This window comes from Nerophis ophidion, linkage group LG12 (assembly GCF_033978795.1).
Source record: "Nerophis ophidion isolate RoL-2023_Sa linkage group LG12, RoL_Noph_v1.0, whole genome shotgun sequence".
Lineage (NCBI taxonomy): Eukaryota > Metazoa > Chordata > Actinopteri > Syngnathiformes > Syngnathidae > Nerophis > Nerophis ophidion.
In genome coordinates, this window is record NC_084622.1 from 22,801,306 (window position 1) to 22,817,568 (window position 16,263).

The 16,263-nt window shown below is 39.7% G+C and overlaps 1 protein-coding gene across 1 annotated transcript in view; it reads right to left on the reverse strand.

Moving 5' to 3' along the window:
• LOC133563135 (cGMP-inhibited 3',5'-cyclic phosphodiesterase 3A-like) overlaps positions 1-16,263 on the reverse strand; it is a 270,194-nt gene that overhangs the window by 38,845 nt on the left and 215,086 nt on the right. The window contains exon 5 of the mRNA XM_061917097.1: positions 7,930-8,003. Within this exon, the coding sequence (XP_061773081.1) occupies positions 7,930-8,003 (74 nt within the window). The remainder of the gene's footprint in view (positions 1-7,929; positions 8,004-16,263) is intronic.

Below are 16,263 nucleotides of genomic sequence, written 5' to 3' on the forward strand. Positions count from 1 at the left end.
ACATAGCAATTTTCGTAGAATAATACACAACTCACAAAATGTTTTTTCTACTGTGTCTATGACTTCGTCAGAGTTAGACATGCGTTCTACTGAGGTGGCAAATTATGATGCGTTCAGTTTATCGCAGCGCCAAGTAGACAATCTGAAAATTCCCGTCATATCAATTCCTAGATATGGTCGTAATTATTTTAAGTACACTGTGCATAATAAACGCAACATTATTAATATTGCTACTACGGATAATTTTATCAACAACTCCTTAAAACAGCCCACTACCTATAATATGGGCTTTCTAAACATCAGATCTTTGTCTCCCAAAACGTTATTAGTCAATGAGGTCATTAGAGACAACAACCTTAACGTCATCGGTCTTAGCGAAACCTGGCTTAAACCAGACGACTTTTTTGCGATAAATGAGGCATCCCCTCCTAACTATACGAATGCGCATATTGCCCGTCACCTCAAAAGGGGAGGGGGCGTCGCACTAATATACAACGAAAACTTTAACTTTAGTCCTAACTTAAATAATAAATATAAATCGTTTGAGGTGCTTTCTATGAAGTCTGCCACACCTCTGCCTCTGTGCCTGGCCGTTATCTACCGCCCCCCAGGGCCCTATTCGGACTTTATTAGTGAATTCTCAGAGTTTGTTGCTGATCTAGTGACGCACGCCGATAATATAATTATAATGGGGGACTTTAATATCCATATGAATACCCCATTGGACCCACCGTGCGTGGCGCTCCAGACTATAATTGATAGCTGTGGTCTTACACAAATAATAAATGAACCGACGCATCGCAGCGGTAATACGATAGACCTAGTGCTTGTCAGAGGTATCACCGTCTCCAAAGTTATGATACTCCCGTATACTAAAGTAATGTCCGATCATTACCTTATAAAATTCGAAGTTCAGACTCATGTTCGGCAAGCTAATAATAATAATAACTGCTATAGCAGCCGCAACATTAATGCTGCCACAACGACGACTCTTGCGGACCTACTGCCCTCGGTAATGGCACCGTTCCCAAAGTATGTGGGCTCTATTGATAACCTCACTAACAACTTTAACAACGCCCTGCGCGAAACCATTGATAGTATAGCACCGCTGAAGTTAAAAAAGGCTCCAAAAAGGCGTACGCCATGGTTTACTGAAGAAACTAGAGCTCAGAAATTATTATGTAGAAAGCTGGAACGCAAATGGCGCACGACTAAACTTGAGGTGCACCATCAAGCATGGAGTGATAGTTTAATAACTTATAAACGCATGCTTACCTTAGCTAAAACTAATTATTACTCAAATCTCATCCGCATGAATAAAAACGATCCAAAATTTTTGTTTAGTACAGTAGCATCGCTAACCCAACAAGGGACTCCTTCCAGTAGCTCCACCCATTCGGCAGATGACTTTATGAAGTTCTTTAATAAGAAAATTGAACTTATTAGAAAGGAGATTAAAGACAATGCGTCCCAGCTACAACGGGGTTATAGTAACACAGATACGATTGTATATACGGCGGATACAGCAAATATCCAAAATAGTTTCTCTCGTTTTGATGAAATAACATTAGAAGGATTGTTACAACGTGTAAATGGAATAAAACAAACAACATGTTTACTTGACCCACTTCCTGGGAAACTTATCAAGGAGCTTTTTGTATTATTAGGTCCATCAGTGCTAAATATTATAAACTTATCACTTTCCTCGGGCACTGTTCCCGTTGCATTCAAAAAAGCGGTTATTCATCCTCTCCTTAAAAGACCTAACCTCGATCCAGACCTCATGGTAAACTACCGACCGGTGTCTCACCTTCCCTTTATTTCGAAAATCCTCGAAAAAATTGTTGCAGAGCAGCTAAATGAGCACTTAGCGTTTAACAATCTATGTGAAACCTTTCAATCCGGTTTCAGGGCAAATCACTCGACTGAGACAGCCCTCGCAAAACTGACTAATGATCTATTGCTAACGATGGACTCTGATGCGTCATCTATGTTGCTGCTCCTCGATCTTAGCGCTGCTTTCGATACCGTCGATCATAATATTTTATTAGAGCGTATCAAAATACGAATTGGTATTTCAGACTCAGCCCTGTCATGGTTTAACTCTTATCTTACTGATAGGATGCAGTGCGTCTCCTATAACAGTGTGACCTCGGACTATGTTAAGGTAACGTGTGGAGTTCCCCAGGGTTCGGTCCTTGGCCCTGTACTCTTCAGCATCTACATGCTGCCGCTAGGTGACGTCATACACAAATACGGTATTAGCTTTCACTGTTATGCTGATGACACCCAACTTTACATGCCCCTAAAGCTGACCAACACGCCGGACTGTAGTCAGTTGGAAGCGTGTCTTAATGAAATTAAACAATGGATGTCCGCTAACTTTTTGCAACTTAATGCCAAAAAAACGGAAATGCTGATTATCGGTCCTGCTAGACACCAACCTCTATTTAATAATACAACTTTAACATTTGACAACCAAATAATAAAACAAGGTGACTCTGTAAAAAATCTGGGTATTATCTTCGACCCAACTCTCTCCTTTGAGTCACACATTAAAAGCGTTACTAAAACGGCCTTCTTTCATCTCCGTAATATCGCTAAAATTCGCTCCATTTTGTCCACTAAAGACGCCGAGATCATTATCCATGCGTTTGTTACGTCTCGTCTCGATTACTGTAACGTATTATTTTCGGGTCTCCCAATGTCTAGCATTAAAAGATTACAGTTGGTACAAAATGCGGCTGCTAGACTTTTGACAAGAACAAGAAAGTTTGATCACATTACGCCTGTACTGGCTCACCTGCACTGGCTTCCTGTGCACTTAAGATGTGACTTTAAGGTTTTACTACTTACGTATAAAATACTACACGGTCTAGCTCCAGCCTATCTTGCCGATTGTATTGTACCGTATGTCCCGGCAAGAAATCTGCGTTCAAAAGACTCCGGCTTATTAGTGATTCCTAGAGCTCAAAAAAAGTCTGCGGGCTATAGAGCGTTTTCCGTTCGGGCTCCAGTACTCTGGAATGCCCTCCCGGTAACAGTTCGAGATGCTACCTCAGTAGAAGCATTTAAGTCTCATCTTAAAACTCATCTGTATACTCTAGCCTTTAAATAGACCTCCTTTTTAGACCAGTTGATCTGCCGCTTCTTTTCTTTCTCCTATGTCCCCCCCTCCCTTGTGGAGGGGGTCCGGTCCGATGACCATGGATGAAGTACTGACTGTCCAGAGTCGAGACCCAGGATGGACCGCTCGTCGGGACCCAGGATGGACCGCTCGCCTGTATCGGTTGGGGACATCTCTACGCTGCTGATCCGCTTGAGATGGTTTCCTGTGGACGGGACTCTCACTGCTGTCTTGGAGCCACTATGGATTGAACTTTCACAGTATCATGTTAGACCCGCTCGACATCCATTGCTTTCGGTCCCCTAGAGGGGGGGGGTTGCCCACATCTGAGGTCCTCTCCAAGGTTTCTCATAGTCAGCATTGTCGCTGGCGTCCCACTGAATGTGAATTCTCCCTGCCCACTGGGTGTGAGTTTTCCTTGCCCTTTTGTGGGTTCTTCCGAGGATGTTGTAGTCGTAATGATTTGTGCAGTCCTTTGAGACATTTGTGATTTGGGGCTATATAAATAAACATTGATTGATTGATTGATTGATTGAAGGTACATATTTATTTCTTTTACCAACAAACTACAAACAAAGGAACAAACAAAAGTTGCGTACGAGGGCAGAAGTACAAAACTTGGCTAAGACACAAAAACTAGCAATATGGCATGACTATGGACAAAACAAAACCAAAACTCAATAACTGTGACATAAAAAAAACTTACGTGGCATGGACAGAATGATAAAACAGGCATGGCAGGGCATGTAGGAAGTTTAGGTAGTCGCCAGGCTGACTTCCTGGCAACTTCCGGTTTAAATAATAGACGTAATAATTGCAAACAGGTGTGAGACATGAGGACAAGGTGAAAACTAATGAGTTGGGATGGTAAAAAAGAAAACAAGGAAGTGCAGGAACAGGAACCGAGGGTCCAAAAAACAAAACCGAACATGACCAAAACAAAACATGATCCCATAGACGTGACACTCTCAACATCGATATATTTTATAATGAAGCTTTATGACAGACCACCTGAAAAAAACAGAATAAAAAAGTAATTTATTTTTACTGAATGAGAATGTACATGTAAATAAAGAATATGGGATTTACCATATGAACTATAAACGATAAAACACATTAACGCCACACCCCCTCTCGATCGACATATTTTTACAATCAAACGTTATGACAGACCGCCTTGAAGGGGAACATTATCACAATTTCAAAAGGGTTAAAAACAATAAAAATCAGTTCCCAGTGGCTTGTTTTATTTTTCGAAGTTTTTTTCAAAATTTTACACCTCTCGGAATATCCCTAAAAAAAGCTTTAAAGTTCTTGACTTTCCCTATTTGCGATGCGACTGTCCATTTCCCTGTGACGTCATACAGGGCTGCCAATACAAACAACATAGCGGTTACCAGAACAAGATATAGCGACATTAGCTCGGATTCAGACTCGGATTTCGGCGGCTTAAGCGATTCAACAGATTACGCATGCATTGAAGCAGATGGTCGGAGTATGGAGGCAGATAGCGAAAACGAAATTGAAGAAGAAAATTGAAGCTATTGAGCGAATAGCAATTGACGCTATTCGGCCATAGCATGGGTGTACCTAATGAAGTGGCCTATAGCACAGCTGCCTTATTAGCATCGCCGGTAAAATATGCGGACCAAACGATCAGGACTTTCGCATCTTGTGACACTGGAGCAACTTAAATATGTCGATTGGTAAGTGTTTGTTTCGCATTAAATGTGGGTATCTAGTTTCAAATGTACATACAGCTAGCGTAAATAGCATGTTAGCATCGATTAGCATAGCATGTTAGCACCGATTAGCTGGCAGTCATGCCGTGACCAAATATGTCTGATTAGCACATAAGTCAACAACATCAACAAAACTCACCTTTGTGATTTCGTTGACTTAATCGTTGCAAATGCATCTGCAGGTTATCCATACATCTCTGTGCCATGTTTGTCTTAGCATCGCCGGTCAAATGTGCAGACACTCAATGGGGGTCTGGCGGCAGATTTCTTGCCAGTGGTGCAACTTGAATCCCTCCCTGTTAGTGTTGTTACACCCTCCGACAACACACCGACGAGGCATGATGTCTCCAAGGTTCCAAAAAATAGTCGAAAAAACGGAAAATAACAGAGCTGAGACCCGGTGTTTGTAATGTGAAAATGAATATGGCGGGTGTGTTACCTCGGTGACGTCACGTTCTGACGTCAACGCTAAAAGACCGATAAACAGAAAGGCGTTTAATTTAGAGTTTGGAAATCGGTTAAAAAAATACATGGTCTTTTTTCTGCAACATCAAGGTATATATTGACGCTTGCATAGGTTTGGTGATGTTCCCCTTTAATTTTACATTTTTGACTGAATTAGACACCCAGAATGTACGGGTGTCCCTGACACTCACATTTCAGGCTGGTTGCTCTGGAAACACTCTGTGGAAACGCTCCCCACCCACACTGCTGGGTGCCTCCTTTGAACTGCTGTGACTTACATTATCATTGTAATTAATGATATTACCATAGTTACTAATTAGATGACCATAATCAATAGTATATCATGCAAAAGCGCAGATTCCAACCATTGAAATACTTTGTATAGTTCAAGATCTACGGTCGTTAGAAAAAAATCACTGCATATCATAATGACACTTTCCATCTTAAAGATCTAAAAAAAAGCCCCGACCCCTCATTTTTTTGTTTTTGTTTTTGAACACTGACTTTTTGCAGTGTAGTCCATAAGTACACAAACGTGTACTTGATGTTTAGTGACATGCTAAATCTTATTTTTACACTTTTTTTTTTCCAAATTCCATTTTATGTTATACTCTTCTGACAACACCAGATGGCGGTATACGTGTCCACATAAGTGGCCATAAGACCCCAGTTCAATACTATACACAATTTTGGAAATAAGAGCTGAAAGGTGCTGTCCACACATGTGGCCACTAAGGCCTTTAATGAATATTTAGGCCTACTATGCTACTGTATTGGTCACTATAGCGGGACATGGAGAGCCAAGTGTTTTCTGAGATTGTATTAGTCCAAAAATGTTTGAGAACCACTGCTTTAAAATGCATGATTGTACAAACCCCTTTCCATATGAGTTGGGAAATTGTGTTTGATGTAAATATAAATGGAATACAATGATTTGCAAATCCTTTTCAACCCATATTCAATTGAATGCACTACAAAGACAACATATTTGCTGTTCACACTCATAAGCTTTATTTTTTTTTGCAAAAATTAATTAACTTAGAATTTCATGGCTGCAACACGTGACAAAGTAGTTGGGAAAGGGCATGTTCACCACTGTGTTACATCACCTTTTCTTTTAACAACACTCAAACGTTTGGGAACTGAGGAAACTAATTGTTGAAGCTTTGAAAGTGTAATTCTTTCCCATTCTTGTTTTATGTAGAGCTTCAGTCGTTCAACAGTCCGGGGTCTCCGCTGTCGTATTTTACGCTTCATAATGCGCCACACATTTTCCATGGGAGACAGGTCTGGACTGCAGGTGGGCCAGGAAAGTACCCGTACTCTTTTTTTTACGAAGCCACGCTGTTGTAACACGTGCTGAATGTGGCTTGGCATTGTCTTGCTAAAATAAGCAGGGGCGTCCATGAAAAAGACGGCGCTTAGATGGCAGCATATGTTGTTCCAAAACCTGTATGTACCTTTCAGCATTAATGGTGCCTTCACAGATGTGTAAGTTACCAATGCCTTGGGCACTAATGCACACCCACACCATCACAGATGCTGGCTTTTGAACTTTGCGTCGATAGCAGTCTGGATGGTTGGCTTCCCCTTTGGTCCAGATGACACGATGTTGAATATTTCCAAAAACAATTTGAAATGTGGACTCGTTAGACCACAGAACACTTTTCCACTTTGCATCAGTCCATCTTAGATGATCTCGGGCCCAGAGAAGCTGGCGGCGTTTCTGGATGTTGTTGATAAATGGCTTTAGCTTTGCATAGTAGAGCTTTAACTTGCATTTACAGATGCAGCGACCAACTGTTTTTAGTGACAGTGCTTTTCTGAAGTGTTCCTGAGCCCTTGTGGTGACATCGTTTAGAGATTGATGTCAGTGTCGGTGTCAGTGCCGTCTGTGGGATCAAAAGTCACGTTCATTCAATGTTGGTTTCTGGCCATGCCGCTTAAGTGGAGTGATTTCTCCAGATTCTCTGAACCTTTTGATGATATTAGGGAGCGTAAATGTTGAAATCCCTAAATTTCTTGCAATTGCACTTTGAGAAACGTTGTTCTTAAACAGTTTGACTATTTGCTCATGCAGTTGTGGACAAAGTGGTGTACCTCGCCCCATCCTTTCTTGTGAAAGACTGAGCATTTTCTGGGAAGCTGTTTTTATACCCAATCATGGCACCCACCTGTTCCCAATTAGCCTGCACACCTGTGGGATGTTCCAAATAAGTGCTTGATGAGCATTCCTCAACTTTATCAGTATTTATTGCCACCTTTCCCAACTTCTTTGCCACGTGTTGCTGGCATCAAATTCTAAAGCTAATGATTATTTGCAAAAAAAAAAAGTTTATGAGTTTGAACATCAAATATGTTGTCTTTGTAGCATATTCAACTGAATATGGGTTGAAAAGGATTTGCAAATCCTTGTATTCTTTTTATATTTACATCTAACACAATTTCCCAACTCATATGGAAACGGGGTTTGTAGAGAAAGTAAATAAAAACCCTTGAAAAGACAAACCAACACTTTAGATATTCATGCTTTTCATTGGTTAAAAACAACATTGTATTTGGACTGATAACAAAATAAAAAAATCCAATGCACACCTGAACGTGGTATCCGGTCTCCCTTATCCATGGAGCCCTCTCCATGGCTCAGTCGGATGTACGGTCTTCCACAACTGTCAACGAGAGGGGTAAAGATGTTCAAACAGTCTTTGCAAAATAAATGACTACGGACTAACAAATACTGACAATAATAAATATTAACGGGTGTCAAAGCGAAGGTGCGAGTGGGGGTGTTGTACCATGGTCCCGAGCACAGGGTGTCATGTTCGGTGGTCTGGATTACGTTTTTGTTATTTTCTGTTGTTTTGAACTCCATTAGTTCCTGTTTTTTTGGTGCACTCTTGTTTGTTTTGGTTGCCATGGTGACATGTGATTTTCACCTGCTGCTGGTGTTCGGACGCTCACCTGGCTCTAATCAAGAGACTATTTAAACTGCCCTTGCCAGTCAGTCGGCCTGGCGACATTGCCCTTTCACGCTTAGTTCACGTTGCTATGTTCAAGCCGTAGATTCATGCTCTGTATTGTTTGTCTCATTCATTGCCAGGTAAGTTTTGTTTATTTATGCCACAGTTAGCAAGTTTTGTTTCACGTCCATAGTTTCTGTCGAAGTGTTAGTTTTTGTATCGTGCTATTTAGTTTTGTCTTTGACTTGTGCGCCCTTTTTGTTTTCACTTTTGGAGTCAGTTAATTAAATATGTTCCTACCTTCACGCCTGGGCCAGAGTAGTACGTTTGCATCCCGGGAGAACAAACCCCGCAGCAAGCTGCATAAACCATGTCATGACACAGGGCTTTTGAAAAGTTTTTTTTTTTCCCCCATATCATTCATATTTGTCAGTGATTAAAAAAAAATGACGTTATTAACGTTAAGATCAAAGACATACAACCACAAAATGTCTACAGCTCCTATTAAAAATGCAAAATGGTTCTGGATAGTTAAGTTAAAGTACCAACAATTGTCTCACACACAGACTAGGTGTGGTGAAATTTGTCCTCTGCATTTGACCCATCACCCTTGATCACCCCCTGGGAGGTGAGGGGAGCAGTGAGCAGCAGCGGTGGTGCCGCCCGGGAATCCTTTTTGGTGATTTAGCTGCCAATTCCAACCCTTGATGCTGAGTGCCAAGTAGGGAGGTAATGGGTCCCATTTTTATAGTCGTTGGTATTAATATCCCCCTCGGAGATTAATAAAGTATTTCTGATTCTGATTGTGTGCGTGATAATGGGGGATCTGGGTCATCGGGGTATTGTTTTGAAGTTTGCAAAGCTCTTTGCGTTGAATTTCTTTTATGTATGATAAGTGCTTTATAAATAAAGTTGATTTGATCTGTACAACATCAAAGCTTACCTTAAAACATTAAAACAAGCATTTTGGAACAATGATGAGATGAGGGACCAAAAGGTAAAAATACACAAAATCTACCGGTGGCATCACAGGAGAAAATAATATGCATGTTTCACTTTTGCCCATAACTGTGGTTTGTTCAAGAACCCTGAACTAAATAAAATAAATCACTATTTATTTTATCACTATATTCATCAGTGTGTGAATGTTTGTGTGTATGGGTGAATGTGGAAATAGTGTCAAAGCTTTGAGTTCCTTGAATGTAGAAGAGCGCTACAAGTATAGCCCATTTACCATTTAAATAAGAAAATAGGATTAATTAAATGTATACACTGGTTACTTTATACTGAATTTGTCGGCAAAAAAACCCCAAATTATTTTGGTGCGTTTTTTTTTAATTATTATTATTTTTAGATATGTTCTAGTTTAGACATGTTAATGGCATTTTTTAAAGGGGAACTGCACTTTATTGTTGGAATTTTGCCTATCATTTACAATCCCTTTGTAAGGCAAGAACACATATCAGCCCTTTGAGACACTTGTGATTAAGGGCTATATAAATAAACATTGATTGATTGACTGATTGATACATCTTTCTTTTTTTGTGTTTTTTTAAATTGTAAAATAATGCAAACGGTAGTCATCTAACCCGCCTGCAAAAAGCCCTCTAAAAACATCAAAAACAGACAACAATACTCCATCTACAGCAGTGGTTCTTAACCTTGTTGGAGGTACCGAACCCCACCAGTTTCATATGCGCATTCACTGAACCCTTCTCACTGAAAAATAAAATGTTTTTTTTCAAATTCAAGACAAAGTTATGTTTTTGGTAACACTTTAGTATGGGGAACATATTCTAGGTAACAAATACTTTAGAGTTATTTGGACACTAGGGAAACATATTCTAAGTCAGTGGTATGCCAAGAGGTACGTGAGATTTTTTTCTAAATATTCTAAAAATAGCAACATTTCAAAAATCCTTTATAAATATATTTATTAAAAAATACTTCAACAAAATATGAATGTAAATTCATAAAGTGTGAAAAGAAATGCAACAATGCAATATTCAGTGTTGACAGCTAGATTTTTTGTGGACATGTTCCATAAATATTGATGTTAAAGATTTCTTTTTTTGTGAAGAAATGTTTAGAATGAAGTTGATGAATCCAGATGGATCTCTATTACAATCCCCAAAGTGGGCACTTTAAGTTGATGATTACTTCTATGTGTAGAAATCTGTATTTAAAATTGAATCACTTGTTCATTTTTCAACTAGTTTTTAGTTATTTTTATATCTTTTTCCCCCCAAATAGTTCAGGAAAGACCACTACAAATGAGCAATATTTTGCACTGTTATATAAGTTAATAAATCAGAAACTGATGACATAGTGCTGTATTTTACCTTTTTAGCTCTTTTTTTCCAACCAAAAATGCTTTGCTCTGATTAGGGGGTACTTGAATTAAAAAAAGGTTCATAGGGGGTACATCACTGAAAAAAGGTTGAGAACCACTGTTCTAAGTAACAAAGACTTAATTTTGAGTTATTTGGAAAATAGGGGAACATATTCTAAGTAACAAATACTTAATTCAGAGTTATTTGGTTAGGGTTAAGGACAGGGTTAGAGGGTTAGGGTTATAATAAGGCCATGCCAAATAAGGCATTAACAAATACTTAATAACGACTAGTTAAGAGCCAATATTTTACTAATTTGTATGTTAATACGAAACTAATTAATGGTGAAAATGTTCCCCACACTAAACTGTGACAATGTTTTTTTTTTACTGGTGCACAAATGAACTGTACATGAACATCACCTTGTTCAAAGTAAAACACCAACACAGTGCATAAACTCACAACAAATTACACACCTGCAAATCAGTGTGACTTCTGCTGTTGCCGTATCCGTATTACGCCGATAAGAGAGAAGTTTGTATTCATACGATGAGTCGGGTGTGTCTTGACCTCCGCCGAACCTCTGAGGCCGACTCACCGAACCCCTAGAGTTCGATTGAACCCAGCTTAAGAACCACTGATCTACAGTATATGTAGTGACGAGAGATAATATCGGGCTGCCGATATTATCGGCCGATAAATGCTTTAAAATGTAGTATCGGAAATTATCGGTATTGGTTTCACAAAGTTAAATGTATGACTTTACACGGATGTAGAGAGAAGTACAGAGCGCCAATAAACCTTAAAGGCACTGCCTTTGCGTTCCAGCCCAAACACATAATATCTACGGCTTTTCACACACACAAGAGAATGCAACGCATACTTTGTCAACAGCCATACAGGTCACACTGAGGGTGGCCGTATAAACAACTTTAACACTGTTACAAATATGCACCACACTGTGAGCCCACACCAAACAAGAATGAAAAACACATTTCGGCAGACCATCCGCTCCGTAACACAACACAAACAACAAAACAAATACCCAGAATGCCTTGCGGCACTAACTTTTCCGGTACACCCCCCCCGCTACCCCCCACCTCAATCCCCCCATGCTCTCTCAAGGGTAGCATGTCCCAAATTCCAAGCTGCTGTTTTGAGGCATGTTAATAAATAATAATGCACTTTGTAACTTCAATAATAAATATGGCAGTGCCATGTTGGCATTTTTTTTCATAACTTAAGTTGATTTAGTTTGGAAAACCTTGTTACATTGTTTAATGCAGTGGTCCCCAAACTTATTGACTCGGGGGACGCATTGGGTTAAAATAATTTTGCCGGGGGCCGGGATATATATATATATATATATATATATATATATATATATATATATATATATATATATATATAAATAATGGGTTGTACTTGCATTGCGCTTTTCTACCTTCAAGGTACTCAAAGCGCTTTGACACTACTTCCACATTTACCCATTCACACACACACATTCACACACTGATGGAGGGAGCTGCCATGCAAGGTGCTAACCAGCACCATCAGGAGCAAGGGTGAAGTGTCTTGCTCAGGACACAACGGACGTGACGAGGTTGGTACTAGGTGGGGATTGAACCAGGGACCCCGGGTTGCGCACGGCCACCCCGTGCTTAAGGGACGCGCCACACCGTCCCATGTATGTATGTATGTATGTGTATATATATATATATATATATATATATATATATATATATATATATATATATATATATATGTATATACATACACACATATATATATACATATATATATATATATATATATATATATATATATATATATATATATATATATATATATATATATATATACATTCCTCACGCACTAAATGACTTGATTGATTGAAAACATGACATCAAGTGCGCACTCCATCAATGGAAAAATCTATTTTTAGACATTATGATTTCCTTGAACGACTAGGAGACACAGAGTAACAAGCAGTAGAAAATGAATTAGAAGGGACAGATTTTAAAAAAATAATCAAAAATAATTGTTAATTTTTTTCTTTAAACTCAGGATTTCCCGCCGGCCGGATTTTGGACGCTTGCGGGCTGGATCCGGTTCGCGGGCCGTAGTTTGGGGACCCCTGGTCAAATGCATCCAGCGGGGCATCACAACAAAATTAGGCATAATAATGTGTTCATTCCACCACTGTACATATAGGAATTGGTAATTAAGAGTTGGTCAATATCGGAATATCGGAATTCGGCAAAAAATCCATTCTCGGCCATATCTAATAATTACTGAATTGACGATCAATGTCCAAAAATGAGTTTTTTTTTCCACCCCACAAGAGTCAATCATTGATAAATGTGCTCCGTGTTTCTTTATTGAGGGCAGTGTCAGGCTGGAGGTGGTTCCCATTAAAATACTTCTCCCCAAATGTTGTAAAACCAGCAGGAAATGCCTTGCGTTGAAGCAGGGTGTCACACAAAGACCTGCAGTGTGCGTGTCCCTATCTCCCTCTGATGAATTGTTTTGCCACACTAATGGTTCCGAGGCCCCCGACAAAGAAAGTCCTGTTGTGTCTGCAGGACCGGAGTCGAACCGCCACGTGTAATGTCTCGCAGGTGTGGAATTAAAAAAAAAAAAGAAGCAGTTTGATAGTTTGGCGGGCGAACAGTTAGTGCATTATTGTCAGGGGGTCCGGGCAAAGCAGGCGTGCTTGGCTTTAAAAAGGTTTGACTTTTAATGAAAGTTGAAAAACTGGCAGCGGTGCTTCTTATTCTGCTGATTCAGCAGAAAAAACTCCGCTGCTGACATTGAGCCCACGGTGCAGGTTGAAAATAAGAATGGCCGACGTGTTCGTATCAGGTGGGGTCTGCAGACTTGCTTGGAAATACTCTACTTGGTTACATACTCTGTTGTTTTAGCAATGCTCTTTTATTTGGAATATTATTTTTTATTAATATATATAAGTGTTGGAAACAAGGCTGAAGTGGTAAGCATTTAGTGTGAAGTTAACTTATGCATAAAAATGGAGGGCAAAACGGGACAAAATTTAATTAATAAATACAAAAGCCAAAACCGGTGAAGTTGGCATGTTGTGAAAATGGTAGATAAAAACAGAATACAAATATTTGCAAATCCTTTTCAACCTACATTCAATTGAATACACTGCAAAGACAAGATATTTAATGTTCGATCTAGTAAACTAGTGTTACATTTTTGCAAATATTACCTCATTTGGAATTTGAAGCCTGCGACAGGTTTAAACAAAAGCTGGCACAAGTGACAACAAAGACAGAGATAGTTGAGGAATGCTCATCAAACACTTATTTGGAACATCCCGCAGGTGAACAGGCGGATTGGGAACAGGTGGGTGCCATGATCGGGTGTAAAAGCAGCTTCCGTGAAAGGATGGGGCGAGGGTCACCACTTTGTCAACAAATGCATAAGCAAATTGTTTAAGAAAAACATTTCTCAACAAGCTATAGCAAGGAATTTATGGATTTCACCATCTGTGGGATGAGGTGGCGACTTGTCCAAGGTGTACACCGCCTTCTGCACAATTGTAGCTGAGATAGGCTCCAGCGCCCCCCGCGACCCCGAAAGGAATAAGCGGTAGAAAATCAATGGATGGATGGTCCGTAATATCATCAAAAGGTTAAGAGAATCTGGAGAAACCACTAAGTGGCAAGGCCGGAAACCAACATTGAATGCCTGTGACCTTCAATCCCTCAGGCGGTACTGCATCAAAAAACCCCCGATATCATCGTGCAAAGGATATCACCACATGGGCTCAGAAACACTTCAGAAAACCAATTTAAGTAACTACAGTCGGTCGGTACATCTGTAAGTGCAAGTTAAAACTCTACAATGCAAAGCCGAAGCCATGTATCAACAACACCCAGAAACGCCGCCAGCTTTGCTGGGCCCGAGCTCATCTAAGATGGACTGATGCAAAGTGGGAAAGTGCTCTGTGGTCTGACGAGTCCACATTTCAAGTTGCTTTAGGAAACTGTGGACCAAAGAGGAAAAGAACCATCCGGATTGTTCTAGGCCCCAAGTTTGAAAGCCAGCATCTGTAATGGTATGGCGTTTTCTCAAGTGTTCCTGAGCCCATGTGGTGATATCCTTTACACACTGATGTCGGTTTTTGATGCAGTACCACCTGAGGGATCAAAAGTCCCAAACATCATCGCTTACGTGCAGTGATTTCTTCAGATTCTTTGAACCTTTTGATAATTTTACGGACCGTAGATGGTAAAATCCCTAAATTCCTTGCAATAGCTCATTGAGAAATGTTGTTCTAAAACTGTCTGACAATTTGCTTACAAATTGGTGACCCTCACCCCATCCTTGTTTGTGAATTACTTAGCATTTCATGGAAGCGGCTTTTATACCCAATCATGGCACCCACCTGTTCCCAATTAGCCTGCACACCTGTGGGATGTTCCAAATAAGTGTTTGATGAGCATTCCTCAACTTTTTCAGTATTTATTGCCACCTTTCCCAACTTTTTGTCACGTGTTGCTGGCATCAAATTCTAAAGTTAATGATTATTTGCAACAACAAAAAAATGTTTATCAGTTTGAACATCAAATATGTTGTCTTTGTAGCATATTCAACTGAATATGGGTTGAAAACGATTTGCAAATCATTGTATTCTGTTTATATTTACATCTAACACAATTTCCCAACTCATATGGAAACGGGGTTTGTACATTGTATATTGTCACTGAAGGCATCAAAACTATGAATGAACACATGTGGAGTTATGTACTTAACAAGAAAAAGGTGACATAACTAAAAACATGTTTTATATTCTAGTTTCTTCAAAATAGCCACCCTTTGCTCTGACTACTGCTTTGCACACTCTTGGCATTCTCTCCATGAGCTTCAAGAGGTAGTCACCGGAAATGGTTTTCAATAGATATGTCCGATAATATCGGACTGCTGATATTATTGGCTGATAAATGCTTTAAAATGTAATATCAGAAATTATCGGTATCGGTTTCAAAAAGTAAAATTGATGACTTTTTAAAACGCCGCTGTACGGAGTGGTACACGGATGTACAGAGCGCCAATAAACCTTAAAGTCACTGCCTTTGCATGCCGACCCAATCACATAATATCTAAGGCTTTTCACACACACAAGTGAATGCAAGTCATACTTGGTCAACAACCATACAGGTCATACAGAGTGGCCGTATAAACAACTTTAACACTATTACAAATATGCGCCACACTGTGAACCCACACCAAACAAGAATGACAAACACTTTTTTCGGGAGAACATCCACACCGTAACACAACATAAACACAACAGAACAAATACCCAGAACCCCTAGCAGCACTAACTCTTCCGGGACGCTACAATATACACCCCCCTCATCCCCGCCCATTTCAACCTCCTCATGCTCTCCAAGCTGCTCTGTTTTGAAGCATCTTAAATAAAAATAGTGCACTTTGTGACTTCAATAATAAATATGGCAGTGCCATGTTGGCATTTTTTTCCTTAACTTGAGTTGATTTATTTTGGAAAACCTTGTTACATTGTTTAATGCATCCAGCGGGGCATCACAACAAAATTAAGCATAGTAATGTGTTAATTCCACCACTGTATATATCGATATTGGTTG